The 16,113-nt window shown below is 33.2% G+C and overlaps 1 protein-coding gene across 2 annotated transcripts in view; it reads left to right on the forward strand.

Annotated features, from left to right (window-relative positions):
• Nucleotides 1–16,113, forward strand: part of LOC126747545 (protein ABHD13) — a 74,371-nt gene that overhangs the window by 33,515 nt on the left and 24,743 nt on the right. For both annotated transcript variants that reach the window (XM_050456268.1, XM_050456269.1), the window contains exon 5: nt 11,078–11,343. In XM_050456268.1, the coding sequence (XP_050312225.1) occupies nt 11,078–11,282 (205 nt within the window). In that variant the 3' untranslated portion in view covers nt 11,283–11,343. The remainder of the gene's footprint in view (nt 1–11,077; nt 11,344–16,113) is intronic.

Genomic DNA, 16,113 nt, shown 5'->3' on the forward strand with positions numbered 1-16,113 from the left:
AATAATGTCTAGTACATTGCGAAATGAATTGGCAGAATCCGGTCTTATATCATAAATATTGAATAAGGATTTAATGTGATTATGCACTATTAATCTTTTGTTTTCAAATCTTTGACAAAGAATGTCCCATGCTAAATCATAGTTTTCATTTGTGATGTTAATAGCCTGAATTGATTGTGCAGCCGCACCCTCTAGTGTAGCCTTTAAATATTGAAATTTCTCGATTGGCTCAAGGCAATTATTTTTGTGAACTAGAGAAGTGTATAAATCCCTGAATTCTAGCCACTTATCATATTGGCCAGAAAACTTAGGCAATTTTGTGTTTTGCCTTTTAACAGAGACCTGACGTTGTAAGGATGTAATATAGGGTGGTAAAGAATGAATGGATCCATCGTGTATAACTTGCTGATCACTTGAAGTTGTTTTAATTGAAAGAAATTGTTTAATATCAGCAATTGTTTTAAAATATAAAGTTTCAAAATCATTTAGGTCCTGTTCAGTGAAATTATCAGGATCTAAACCTTCGAGTTCAAAATGAATCTCTGAAAACTCTGTGAGCAATTTTGTTTCTATTTCTTTCAACCTCAATTCAATTTCAAGAATTGTTGATGGATTAGCACTTTCCTTTGAAGAATTAAAATAGTTTAATAAACGTGATAATTTTGAACTAATCATACCCTTCTTTCTTACTAGATTTTGAATTCGGGGTAGTGTTTCATCTTCATCTAACTCGTTTCCACCCTTTGCTCCTTTTCTTGGTGCCATTATGAAAAACTCGACAAGGTTTGTTTTTGTTTAAAAATGTGCTCAATTTCCCAAAGAAATATAAGAGGTGTGAAAAATGAGCAACCCTTGAGGATCCAAATGAATTACAAAGATATGTATTTTGTACTCTGACACAAATTTGCTAATATGACAGAATTGCACTATTAGAACTTCTTTACAAATTCTAATTGTATATGCTATAAGATTTAGCCTATATGCGATAAGATAAATATTATGTAAATATGAATGTAGCTGATTGAAACTATGTACATTAAATTCTAAAATAACACTTCATTATGAATACATGTGAATTCTGGAATGCAGTAGTGGGTATGAACGACGACGACTATGACGATACTTGATTACGTAATATATGAATTGAAATGCGATTAATTAAAAGTATTAACGCCTCTTTTAACACTAGTTACTGACTATTGTATATACAGGGTGTCATTGAAATGGTGTAAAAAATTTCAGGGGGTGATAGTACTCCAAAAATTTTAAAAAAAGTTCCTATAACTATAGGGTGGAAAATGCATATTAAGCGAGTTAGGGGCACTGAAAGGGTAAATTTAAAAAACGGTTTTTTGAAATTGTAGGCTTAAAAAACGAGATAAAATTTCGAAAAAAAATTCTCTGCCATAAATTTTGACCCAAAATCAAATGGTGATACTGAAAAATAATTTGGAAAATCGGAAAGGGTAGTTTTTGCAAGGGTAGGGGGTTAATTCGTGAATAACTTTTTTTAGGTTATTTTCTTCGCAACGTGGGTTCATTTTTTAAAAACTACATACTTTTTCCTACAAAAAAGGTACTCTTGTTGCACATCGCCCAGAACGATAGTTTTCGAGAAAATTGAAGGCAAAAAGTTTGCTCTGATGGGTTGCTAACTGGTTAAACAACATAAACTTATGAAAGTTATGGAGTTTCAAAAGTAAACAAGTAGTTATTAAATAATTAATTGAAAAATCTAAATTTCATGATTTTTAAAACATCGTATTGCTTTAAAAAAACGAAATAAACCAATTACCAAAATTCCTTATTAAATGCATAATTACTTTATTTATTTTGCATGTACGCAAAAGAAATGTTCTGGTTCATAAATATTTTTGTCAGTTGATTGTTGTTGAAGTGTGCGTAAACGTAAAATTTCACAAATTATGGAATACCCTGTGTGTGAACTGGCAGATATGCATTTTATTTATGGAAGAGCAAACGGAAACGGTCTTTTGGCTAAGCGCTTGTATGTCCAAAAATATCCAAATCGCAGGGCACCTTCTCACCGGATATTTGCGAGAATTCATCAGCGCCTAAGAGACACAGGTTCATTTGGACATAGAAACCAAGACCGTGGCGGTAACTTGATGGTACGTACACCTGATGTTGAGGAGCGCATTTTAGCACATGTAGAGGAAGATCCGGGGATATCTGTAAGGAGAATTGCAGCGCGGGAAAACGTGAGTCGCCATTCTGTGTGGATGACTCTTAAGACTCAACTCCTGCATCCGTATCACATCCAAAGGGTACAAGCTCTTGCTCCGGCAGACTATCCCGCTCGAGTCATCTTCTGTCGTTGGTTATTAAGAAAACAGGTACAAGAACCCCTTTTTTTGGCAAATATTTTATGCACGGATGAAGCTGGGTTTACAAGAAATGGAATTTTCAATTACCATAATACACATCACTGGTCCGATGAGAACCCTCATGCTGTTGTGGAAAGTCGACACCAAATTCGATTCTCAGTTAATGTTTGGGCGGGAATTCTTGGCGATAGACTTATTGGACCATTTTTTCTACCCCCGAGGTTAATTTGACACCTTTTGAAAAGTCGCTTGTTATTTATAATAATAAACATTTTAGGCTAAATGGTCAAAGTTACCTTAATTTTCTAATACATGATCTACCAGCACTTTTGGAGGAAGTTCCCATAGCACAGAGGCAGATCACGTATTTTATGCATGATGGTGCACCAGCTCATTTTCCGCTAGCGGTGAGGAATCATTTAAACCAAGTTTTTGAGAGGCGTTGGATAGGACGTGGTGGTCCACAAGCTTGGCCAGCAAGATCACCAGATCTGAATCCATTAGATTTCTACTTCTGGGGCCACTTGAAAACTTTGGTTTACTCAGTGCCGATTAATACTGAAGAGCAACTACGTCAACGCATTATCGACTGTTCCAATCAAATTCGTACAACCCCAGGGATATTCCACAGGGTACGCAAATCATGAAGAAGAAGAGCAGATGTCTGCATTGAAATGAATGGTGGTCACTTTGAACATTTACTATGAATGAATTAAGAAATGCATTATTTTAATAAGGAATTTTGGTAATTGGTTTATTTCGTTTTTTAAAGCAATAAGATGTTTTAAAAATCATAAAATTTAGATTTTTCAATTAATTATTTAATAACTACGTGTTTACTTTTGAAACCCCATAACTTTCATAGGTTTATGTTGTTTAACCAGTTAGCAACCCATCAGAGCAAACTTTTTGCCTTCAATTTTCTCGAAAACCATCGTTCTGGGCGATGTGCAACAAGAGTACCTTTTTTGTAGGAAAAAGTATGTAGTTTTTAAAAAATGAACCCACGTTGCGAAAAAAATAACCTAAAAAAAGTTATTTACGAATTAACCCACTACCCTTTCCGATTTTCCAAATTATTTCTCAGTATCACCATTTGATTTTGGGTCAAATTTTATGGCAGAGGATTTTTTTTCGAAATTTTATCTCGTTTTTTAAGCCTACAATTTCAAAAAACCGTTTTTTAAATTTACCCTTTCAGTGCCCCTAACTCCCTTAATATGCATTTTCCGCCCTATAGTTATAGGAACTTTTTTTAAAATTTTTAGGAGTACTATCACCCCCCGAATTTTTTTACACCATTTCAATGACACCCTGTATATGTTCAATACATTAATGCGGGCGAAGCCACTCAGCTTGAACTGCAATCCGATATTACAGGAGCACTTCTTTTCCCGTGATTGACCAAGTGATGAATAAAGGCTTACCTCCAATCCCTGGTTTTGTTTAAAAAGGATACTTATGGGTAAATTGTCCCTTTGTCTTGCAAATTGTTTGTTGACGTTGTAGAGGCGGCCTTGGTATTTGTCTTCACCTGTTGTGGCTACTGACCTCCCAAATTGTACTTGTATCGCCGGAAAATCTTGAAATCCGCTCGATGCGACCAAAAAATGTTTTGTTGCTGCTCCGCTGCTGGATCACCAACTTGTATAGTGTCTCTGCTGCTGAGAACAGCAAGGGTTACATTTGTGGACTGTATTTTTTTTATAGTTGAATTAAACAAACAAGTCCATCGTGAACCACTTCTTTATTTTAGAAATGCACTTAATGTGTAAAGAAAGTGGAGGGCTTATTTGACGACGTTAGTTAGTCGTTGACAACAACGTGACGTTTTTGCTGTCTATCAAAAAACAATTCAGGTGTTTTAATTAACGTAAACCTTAACACAGTGGCGTATCCAAGATTCATTCAAGCTTATCCCCTCTGCTAGCAAAGATCTTCATGTCTAATTTAGAAGACAAAATTAAGAACAGTTCTCATTTTCACCACATCTTCTTCATGAAAAGATACGTGGATGATGTTTTTGGCATTTTTCAAGGGAATAAAGAAGAGTTAAACACTTTTGTAACTTTTCTAAATGCCTTGCACCCTTCAATAACGTTCACTTTTAAAATAGAAGAAAATGAATCATTGCCTTTTCTGGATCTTAATCTAAAACGCTTCAATAATAAAATTAAATTTTCGATATATCGTAAACTCACAAGTACTGACAGCACCATCCGCTATAGTTCCAACCATCTCTATAGCCATAAACTTGCTTCGTTTCATTCGTATTTTTCTAGACTTTTCTCTATCCCCCTAGAAAGGACAGACTTCCTCTTGCTTTCTGGCAAGAAGTAAATGGGGGTTTATTAATGTATCAAGTTTGAACACTTGATACATTAATAAGAGCTTTCACAGTTTATAACATTTTATCCCCCATTTTATCTTAATTTGTAAATAGACATACTTACTTGCTTTCTTGTTGGTTAAATGTAAATGTTTCTGAAACAGTTGAGTTTTAAGATAAGGTGTGTTATACGAAACTTGCTTGGAATTTCGCCTATATTTCATAAATGCAATAAAAAATATAGTATTCCATTTAAAAAAATTACCGATGACGTCATATCTTTTTTTTGTTCTACCCTTTATACAAAAATGTATGTGAAATAATGCGCAACCTAAAATAAAAATCTACGTGTCCGAGCGTTTTCTCAAAAAATCATGTCTCTAATTTTTATCAAATTTATGCGGAACTTTAGGCGGTCACTGTATAGGTTTTTTAAAATCTACTAGAAACTTGAAAGGCACTGGAAAATCGAACAAAAAGCCATTGATGACGTAGGCTGTGCCGTGTGTGGCCCAAACCTCTCTGAATCGATGTCTACCAAGAGATGCTTGAGCTTCTGTTTCGTGTATCTGAGGAGCTGTAGATAAAGCTTGTGATTGTAAAGGTATCCTAGAAATATCCGGAGAAGCCAAAAGTTTGGTTGGGAGAACCGTAGAACTCTGATTGGGTGTCGAAGAGACTGGAGCGTTAAAATGTAATAAGGTATGGTGTGCCGATTGGCAGGTCCGACATCTCATTGATGTACCACAATTAGAAATATCATGAGATGACCTTAAACAATGAATGCACAAATTTAATTGCTTAATAAAAGCGTATCTTTCATGAGGAGTTTTTGCGATAAAATGAGTACAGCGATGATTGGATTTTTTGCAAGGTTTTGTTGGTTAGAATTGGAATTATTTTCAAATGTTCCAGAATCTGAAAAGAAAGCTGAGGCTGAATAACTTTTGTTGCTGTTTGAAAAACTATGCTTCTGAGCTTTAGTCTTACAGCTGCAGCAGTATTTTCAGAAAAAATGTTTAAAAGTGCCCTAAGTTCTGTCAAGGCCAATTTTTGCAAAGGCTCAGGGAACTTAGCGGACGTAAGTGTACGCGCAGCGCTCCTCGAAAAGTTTACGTTCAAATTCAATTTAAGAGTGCGGTCCACCACGTGACAAAATCGGTTTCGAAGCGCGACAGTAGTTTCGTGGCCGGTGCAGTTTTCGCTGAAAGTAGCAACACTGGCTGCCATAATTACCCGCTCCACCGTTCCCTTCTCCCTGATATATCGAATCTCGATTACCAGGGACGCAAGTCAACTGGTCTTACTTCTTGTTAGGTTTATTAACTACTTTTTATGTTATAAAGTCTTACATATGTACATACAGGGTGTTTCGGGAGGAAAAGGAAATATTTTGGGAACATGTTCAGAAGGTCAAAATAAGATAAATTAACTCATATGTTCTAATCCGATTCTCGACCGTTTCAGAAATAATCGGTTCTGAAGTTTATTTGTAAGATTGTTGGCCGTTTTGTTCAAACGTGGCATGAGGATTTTCATCTGACTACCGATGTTCATTGTGTCGGTTATTAATTCCATTGCGGGTAAAATAAGCTTCATCGCTAAATAAAATGTAATTATGTAGGTCTCGATTTTGTGGGATCCATTCACAAAATTGAATCCCTAAGCCAAAATCACCTTCTTGAAGATGTTGAACCGGTTGAATATGGATAGGCTTAAAACCGTTTTTCCTAAGTGTCTTCCAAACGTCTACATGTGATGCTAATTGAAGTTCTTTTGTAATCCGCCTCGTACTAATACTCGGGTTCTCTTCAGCCATATCCAGAACATTTTCTTCATTTTCTACATTTAGTCCGTCTCTCGTTCAGAATTAATTCTTATGCTTGGAAACATTCCTGTTTCCTGAGCGTTTGCAAAAACTGTCTGAAAAACTTTTCGATTAGGAATTCTTCGATTCGGAAAACCACGTCGGTATTCATCAACAGAACGTAATGCGCTACCATTACAGAAACCATACACGAATAATACTCCCTATGGGTGAATGTGTGAGACATTACAAAATGGAACCGTCTGCAACGAGGTTTCAGGCTAATCACGCGCAACTGGGATATACACTAAACTAGTTTCAAACCATTCCAAATATTGTGCTAGAACAAACCTAATGATTATATTGTATTATAATAATGTGTTTGATTCTTCTGCTTTGTCTCTAAGTGGTATTCCTTTTGGATAAAGTGGATCAACTTCCGGTAAAAGGTAATGTTCATAAAATTATTTTAGTTTGGGCAACATTTTAACTCTCCAAAATGCTTGATTACGAGGAATCTTCAAGAAAAACGACTATTAAAAATTATAAGGCATAGCTATAATGAATAATGGTGATGTTTCATATTTTAAAAATCATAATACATTTTTCAAAAAAGAAATACATTATGTAGTATGTAGTTAAAGTAAGAGTTAAAATTATACCTTTATCGCAATATTATTGATCTTATAACATTTTTTTGAAATGTCCTCAACGAAAGTTAAATTTTAATACTGTTGAAATTACGGATTATCGGTTGAATGAGAACTTATTAATACAATGATTTACCTTCTATACAATTAATCCAAGAGGGCTTTATACTACAAAGAAACAGAATTTTCTTTTTGTAACTTGCAACTGTCCCTGGATTTTATAGTAATAGTTGTGGTTCCTTTTTAGATGTAAGGAACCATTTTCAATGATAGCAAATGTAAGTTTTTTTCTCTAATTCCCATTTCAGTACTAATTTTTGAAATTACAAATGAGCATTTAATTTTAATAATTTGAACGGAGACTCGTACTTAGAGATAAACCATTAAATGTTAAGCAGAACATGTATTTTATGTAAGATATATGTTCGCGCATTTTTCTCGACAGGTACGCAATTATCTTGACGAATAATATCCCGAACGTTGGATTGGCCGTGGAGGACCTTTGCTTTGCCCTGCGCGTGGTCCAGACTTAAACCCCATGGACTTCTGTATTTGGGGATATTTGAAATCAATTGTTTATGATAGTCCTATAATTAATAATGTAAATGAACTAAATGTAAAAATTGTAAAATCTGTAAATATGTTAAAAATAATGAGGATCTTCTTTTTAAAATACGGCAGATATAAGAATTAACAAAAGTCGTAATATTTTTTTAAAAATAATCTTAGGTATTAATTTTATTTTATTTAGGATTGCATTGCTAAAAATCTAGTAAATTTAAGTCATTCACATATTATGAAAACCTAAAAGTGCGATTATGTTCTAAAAAAGTAAAAACTAACGCGACGAACGCCCTCTACCAAAAACACGGAAACTGTATAAAACTCCAAGTCACCGGTCTCAAATAACTTTAAAATTGTATAATAAATAAAATCGGTTACATATTTCGCTCTTATTACGAGCATCTCTAGACCATACTGAGGAAGACCACCTTGTACACTTATTAATTACAAAAAAAAAGCATTATATTTATAGTTTAGGTGAAGTTACTTGGACAAGTATAAAAACTAAAAACGTTTAGCACGCGGCGGTTTCTTTATAGGGCATTGGCGTGCATATAACGTGTTGTTCTCTGGCTTAATATATATAGTAAAAATTTAGTTAAAAGTTATTTTACAACCAACAAAAACATTTATCAAGTCACGCAAAAGTCGTGGTTAGATTTAATGAAATATACACAGTTTTTTTTTAATTATTAAAAAAATTATCAAAAAGTTGGGTGGTTTGTTGTTACATAGGTATAAAATAATGTCGTGGCCATGCTGCAATAGAATATTGTTATACTTGCCTCCGCTGATATTTGTTTCGATAAGCCCCTAAAATTTCCGCTGAACAATGAATTTTCATTGAAATGAAATTGAAAATGAAATTTTTGGGCTTATCGAAATCAAATATAAGTGAAGTTAACTATGTATTCATAATTTTGCACCCACATTTTTTTACGTTCAAAAATGCTTATCTATTTAGCATCACTATCCATCTCTTCAGAACTGGATTCGTCATTGGCATGAATTATAATTGGATTCATTCGCGGTATCTATTATATCTATTTAAATTATTGTATTTAAGACTTATTGAACTTACATTAAAGTAAATATAACGAAAGGTTTTGTTAAAAATTTAAATTCAAATATATTTTAAATATGTGAATAAGTCTATTTTCTTCTTCTTTTCAATATTTGAGCGTATGAGATAGTATTTTCTAAATTGATATTTAATATAAGTGACATAATACCCAAAATAAGTGACTCGTTAATTTTAATGTCAAAAATTTAATTTAACCTTCAATTTTTATCTTAAAAAAACAGTACTGTATTTTTTTTGTTAAGCAAATATTAATGATATTTTTTAAAGTACATTATGTTTAAAAATTATAATTCAGGTTTAAAATATATTCAGGTCAAAAATGACACGTGTTAAAAAATTGATGCTCTCTTAAAATTTGATCGGTAAAGCGATCATAAACTAACAGATTATGAAATGCCTAAAAATACCTATTTACCACAACTATTCGATTCATTATCACTAGTATTAAAAGGCCGCAAAAATTTCATTTTTATTGTTCAAAAGTTGAGACGAAAGTAAATAAAAGAAAACATCAACAGTATATAACAAATAGAATAACAACAAGAACTACAGTATAATATAAACGCGAAACCGATTTTAGGGTGAGCCAAGTCTTCACCATGCTAATTTTAACACACTCACAAAATTCAAAATTGTTTTAGTTATTACCATATACAAACCTATATATTATGGCAGGCATCTTAAGAAATGGTTGATTCTTCGCAACATTATTTCCACGTACAAAAGGAATGGTCCAATAGCGCCCCAACAAGAAATATAAATTTAAATATTTTTTAAACAAATTTTCAAATGGCACATTTTTAGGCTCAAAAATGCGAAACTTCGTCATAAATTTAACCATCTTCGTAACTCTTATATTTACCGAGATCCCAATAGTGAGCTAGGAATTTGTAACACGTCGTATAATATATAATATCTAATAAAAAATTACGTTTATAAATAATGGAACACAATAAAAGTTAATATTTTGCTTATATTTGTTTAGTTGAAGAAAACTGTAAAATAAAAATAATGAAACGTATAAAATAATTGCATTTCCTATTTTTGAGCGCGCGACTGTGTTTCCTATTTCCGGCCCGTCCACAATTCAATCCCAGCAGCATCGAGAGAATCTCGTATCTTCGTCTGTTTCACGTTTTACGTTATCAGCGACGAACTTGCCTATCTTTATCTGACAAATATTGATTGTTGAACGGGCCGCCGCGCCGGAGGCTGTGCTGGAAAGACTCGAATCCACCGTAAATATATACGGGAATCGATCACTAAATATCGTAATATATTTTGCAGTTTATTTTAATGCGTATATGTAGTATGTTGATTGTATTTTGTACATACTCAATTTTGGAGCTTGACCAAGTCACTTCACCTAAACTATACCAGACGTTTTTTGAAATACGTTTTTTACTTTTACGAAAAGTAGCTAAACCTAAATGTTTTTTATCCACAACGTTTCGTTTATTACGACCCATAACGAAAATTTTTAAACAACGACGAAAGTACACAATCACGAAAGTACAAAACACAATGCACTAATAAAATAAAGGAAAATAATAATTGCGAATATCACTTAGAATAAAATCAAGACTACTTAGCACTACCCGTTTATCAAAACCGTTTCGACCAATTAAAGCTGACCGGCAAATATTGCGCGTCCTAAGAAACAAGAACGGTGTTGCCAGATCTGCCTAAATATCCTATGGAGACCCAATTTTTAGCCAAAATTATTATTATTTTTTGGGTTAGGTTTTAAAAGAAACCAAAAATGTTTACAACATATATATTTCGTGTGTTATGTTTTATTAGATTTAAGGAACAGGGGATGGTCAATTTTACATTGTTTTAATAAAAAATTAAAATTTTCAACATTGTTTTTTTTGATTTTCAAAATTTTAAATAGCATCCCGTCTAGATAATCCAATAAACAATCCCTACACAAAATTTGAGCTTTCTAACTTTTTTTGTCTTGGTACAGCTAACCCCGTTTTACGCAGGTAGACCTCCCTCTTAAATTCACAGTTTGTGTTTTACGGCGAATAAAATACGATTGTCGATAAACTGAGGTCGTTTTATTCCAGACAGTCGGTGATGCGGGACAAACGGAGCAATCTCATAGACACTTTCGTAATACCGAATGTTGTGAATACGGAGGGTTTTTGAATGTATATATTCTTTGGTTTTAGGGCAAAATTATTTATAATTTAAATTTTGAATAGATGAAATCATTCTTTGTCCTTACTATGTTTTGCTTAAGTATCCTTTTAGCCATCCTCAGATACACAATTAAACTGATTTCAGGAGCAACAGCATACGAAAACAGCTGTTCCAACTACCGGCGGGTACGCACAACGAGACTTGGCAGCTACCGGGGTACTACCACGCGATCGCCCTTTTCCTGCAAAACTACCGGATCTACGCCCTAATGGGACAAGCGAGTGTTGACGTTGACGCCAAATCTGACAGCAGCAGCGGCAGTTTGTGGAGCGGCGTCCAAGACATTTGATCTCTTGCCCACAACTTGGCTGTCGGACAGTTTACGCAGCGACGGAACGCACATTACGAAGGTACTTGCGATTTCTTGGTGGTTCTAAAAAGGCCTTTTTAACGATGTTTAATGCACTTCGCACATATATTGTTTTTTTTTATTTAACTGAAAAGAGCAGTGGCGTATTTAGGTTATCTGGAGCAGAGAAAAACAAACCACCGAGAAGCGACAAAACCCGCATTTACCGTTGATTTTCTGGGGTCCAATTTTGGTGCCCTTGAGCGGGCTTAAATGACTGGCGCTACATATAAAGTAACGGAGAAAAATCGTTTTGGCAATTTAATAGTTCCGTACACGGAGAGAAATACGACAATTAATAGATTAAAAATTTTATTGGGAATTTGAAATCAAAACTATTACATTATTTTACTGTTGGTATAGTTAAGTTATAGGTATACCTAAACTATACCGGGTGATACAGGAAAAAGGGAACACGCAACAACTTTTTTATTTTTCAATATAAAACAATTGAATACGTCAAAATATGCCTTTATAACCATTCTATTGACATACCAAATTTCATTAGTTTATCTTGAAAAATAAAAAAGTTATTGCGTGTTCCCTTTTTCCTGTGTCATCCGGTATAGTGCCAACTATAAAAATTACCATTTAGGATAAATAATGGAAAACAAATAATCTTCTAAACAAACTTTTATTTTTTGAGAAAATAATATTGGCTCATTGTATAATGAAACACAAAAATACATTGGCAATAATTAAATTAAACCTAGGTACATTTATACATTCCGCAAAATTTTTAGTTTTCGAACATTTTTATCTTTATTTGTTTTTAAGACCCTATTATTATATTTAATGGTGTAAAATATTCTCAACCTTATAAATAATTTTAAGATAAAGGTTTTTGGAAAATGTGCACAAGGGTGTTCATAATTAATAGTTTTCATTATGTTAAATAAATTGTTAGATATTCCCTGGTTTATGCACATTTTCTCAAAATTACAATTGAATATTTCCTCTAATTTAAATACAGGGTGTCCCGAAATTACATCGCAATATTTTACCAGCCGCATCTTTGTCTAAAAATAAGACAAAAAGTCCATATACAGTATGGTTCAAAAGTGCATCGTTTTTAAGTTACAGGGTGTTTTATGAATCATGTTAAAGATGGTTTATTGTTAATATATCCGGAACGCCTAGTTGTAATCTTTTGAAATTTTCAACATTTACTATTGGTTTTATTAAAAACTGATATTGCAACCATTTTTGCCAAAATGTATACAGGGTCGTGCAAAATAAGGGGTCGGTAAAGTTTAAATTGTTAAAACTTTTTTTCTAGCAACTCCGTGATAATTTTGGTATTAGAATTGTAAAGAACAAACATTTTTACATAAAAAAGGTGCTCTTGTCAAATTTCGATAGGAGCTTCCGTTTTCGAAAAAATTAGATGTAAATGTTTTGCAAAGAGAACGCGTAAGTTATTTTGGTAACAGTTAATAAAATTAAAAAGCATCTTAAAAATCCGTTGGGGATAAACATGACCTAAGACTATCACAAATACTTTATTTAAGATCAAAAATTGTTTTTCGAGTTCAATTGTTTTTTTTTTTAATGTAATTGAATAGGTAAAAAAAGGAACAATTAATTTATTACGTAAAAAAAACATGAAAACACAAAACAAAAAAGCACAAATTACAACAAATGTTCAAAGTGGTTTCCATTTTGCTGAAGACACAATCTTGCCCTACGCGTTATTGCGCGAGTAGCCCTTAAAACAAAAAATTGATTTCTCTTTACTTCATTAACAGCCCAATTAATCCTTTGCATCAGTTGTTCACGGGTTTTTATCAACTCATTTAAATGTCCCCATAAATAATAATCTAACGAAGTTAGATCTGGGGATTCGAGGAGGCCAATTTATAGGACCACCTCGACCAATCCAACATTCAGGAAAATGGTTATTTATCCACTCACGCACATTGCGACCAAAATGAGCAGGCGCTCCGTCTTGTTGAAAAATCATGTTTTGGCGTAAGATAAGAGGAACTTCTTCCAGAAGCTCCACAAGATTATTTTCCAGCATATGAAGATAATTCTCCGAAGTTAGCCGATTGGGTAATTCTATCGGGCCAATAAGTTGGTCTCCGATTAATCCCGCCCACAAATTTACCGAAAACCTTCTTTAAAAATTACTACACCTTATGGCTCTTGGATTTTGATCTGCCCAAAAATGCATATTATGCATGTTAAATGAACCATTTCGTGTAAAAGTGGCTTCGTCCGTCCATAAAATGGAAGGAATTAAGTTTGGATTATTAATTACCCATTGACAAAATTGGACCTTAACGGAAAATCGTCTGGCTCTAAATCTTGGACCCGCTGGTAATGAAACAGATGTAACCCTTGGGATCTTAGCATTCTTCCAATCTAATAAAAATTAAATTACTATCGTCACAATAAGTAATTTTTTTAATTACTTACTATAGAGCGAGGGATATGTGTGGCTCTTGACACATTTCTTATACTTGTCCCCGGATTTTCTTCAAAAACATTTAAAACATTTTCTAAATTATAATCTTCTTGTGGTCTGCCTTGTCCACGAGCTCTTTGAAAACTTCCGTTATTGCATAAATTTCGGTGACTGTTTATAAAAACTTGACGATCTGGAACATGTTTTAGGGGAAATCTTCGGCTATACTCACGGACAGCCGCTACAGAACTGCCATTACACAAACCATAAACAAAATGTATGTCAGCTAACTCTTGATTTGTAAATCCATCCATAATTTTTGAAAAATGAATCACAAAAAAGAACTAATTTACTTTGCCAAAGCAAATTTAAAAAATGTGAAATGTCAACAAAACGTTAAATAAAATTTAACAAATAAACTAATTGTCAACAAACACAGCCAAATATTATTTTACAAGATGTTATTTGTAGTTACTTTTTGAAATACCTATTCATGATTTATTAATAATTGATTTTTTCGAAAACGGAAGCTCCTATCGAAATTAGACAACAACACCTTTTTTATGTAAAAATGTTTGTTCTTTTCAATTCTAATACCAAAATTATCACGGAGTTGCTACAAAAAAAGTTTTAACAATTTAAACTTTACCGACCACTTATTTTGCACGACCCTGTATACATTTTGGCAAAAATGGTTGCAATATCAGTTTTAAATAAAACCAATAGTAAATGTTGAAAATTTCAAAAGATTACAACTAGGCGTTCCGGATATATTAACAAAAAACCATCTTTAACATGATTCATAAAACACCCTGTAACTTAAAAACGATGCACTTTTGAACCATACTGGATATGGACTTTTTGTCTTATTTTTAGACAAAGATGCGGCTGGTAAAATATTGCGATGTAATTTCGGGACACCCTGTATATATGAAATAAACTCTTCTGGAGGAGATTGTAAGCCACCAAAGTTACATATACTGGAATTATAAGCCTTAAAATGAAGAAATAATCTATTTATATCCATTTCATCACACATTTTGCCGAAATTGGTGCAGGTATCACAGTTAATATGAACTTCAAGTGCTCTTTTCATAATATAGCCACAAATATACCGAAAGGCATTTTCTGTGGGAATATGGTCTGTCCTATAACTATAGTTTTGAAGTGCAATACCTTTTGCAACTTCAGATTTTTTTTCATTGAAAATTTCGGGTATATTGATGGATTTGACGTTCATCAATATACTATCCAAATCATTTTTACAATTCATTCTTTCCGAATGTAAGTAATTCTGACAGAACAGCTTTTTAAACGCTCTTTGGAATTGCAGTGGTGTTGGATTAACATTATTCTCACTTTGCTGCCTTACAGCACCAAAGAAATTTTCGATACAATCTGTATTTAAGGGAGTGTTACTACTCAGCTGAGAAGAAGTCTGAGTAGAAGCTGACGGAGAAAGAAGGCCTGGTGGAGAATTCTCGGACGGTTTATGTATTTCGATAGATAGGAGGTTGCCGAGGGGCTCGCACACTGAATATTGTGAAGTGCTTGGGCCTGCAAATAATAAAAAAATGCTTTAACATTTTAAAACTTTACATCTTTAATATGAATAAAATTAGAAAGTAAAACTGATTTACCATATAGTCTTTGGTAAACTAAAATAAATTTGGAAATTCTGCTCAGGTAAAACTACCTATGTATTTGGTTTTCAAACTTTAAATAAATTATAAATAAGTGATGGTGAGGTTGGTTTTTATAGAAATGGAAACAAAGACAAAGGGTATTATTTTACCCATTTTATATGGGGTCCAGACATTTTGGTACCTAATCCTAATCCTGGTACCTGTCCCAGACAAGTTTTGTATAACCATTTTATAACAAGACCTTGTCTGGGCCTTGTTATAAAATGGTATAAAACTAATTAGAGTTTTCTGAAAAATAATCCATTCTTACTGAAATCTTATTCCAACCTACTAAACTGAAAGAAGAGAGTCTTACCAAAAAAAATATCCAATAATGGGTGTTTTTTAGGCGTCTTAGTTTTGTCATAAGGAGAATTTTTTTCGGCAATACTTTGCTGGGCCAACGTTGCTGGTTTCATAATTGCAGGCTGTATTAAAATATCTAAAAAGAAGAAATATAATAGATACAGAATATATTTTTATGTGCAAAATAAGGTTTCAAGCATAAAATTAATATTAGTTAGTAGGTAAAAATTATAGTTAAGTTAACCCATCAAAAGCTAACAGGATAGAATTTTTATGTCCTTTTCCTTTGAGACTTTTTTTGGCTGTCCATCCTCAAGCTGTTCACCTTCACAAGTCCTTTTTGTGGGATTAGGAAATAATGTTGGTAATG

This window comes from Anthonomus grandis, chromosome 19 (genome assembly GCF_022605725.1).
Source record: "Anthonomus grandis grandis chromosome 19, icAntGran1.3, whole genome shotgun sequence".
In the NCBI taxonomy this organism is placed as follows: Eukaryota; Metazoa; Arthropoda; class Insecta; order Coleoptera; family Curculionidae; genus Anthonomus; species Anthonomus grandis.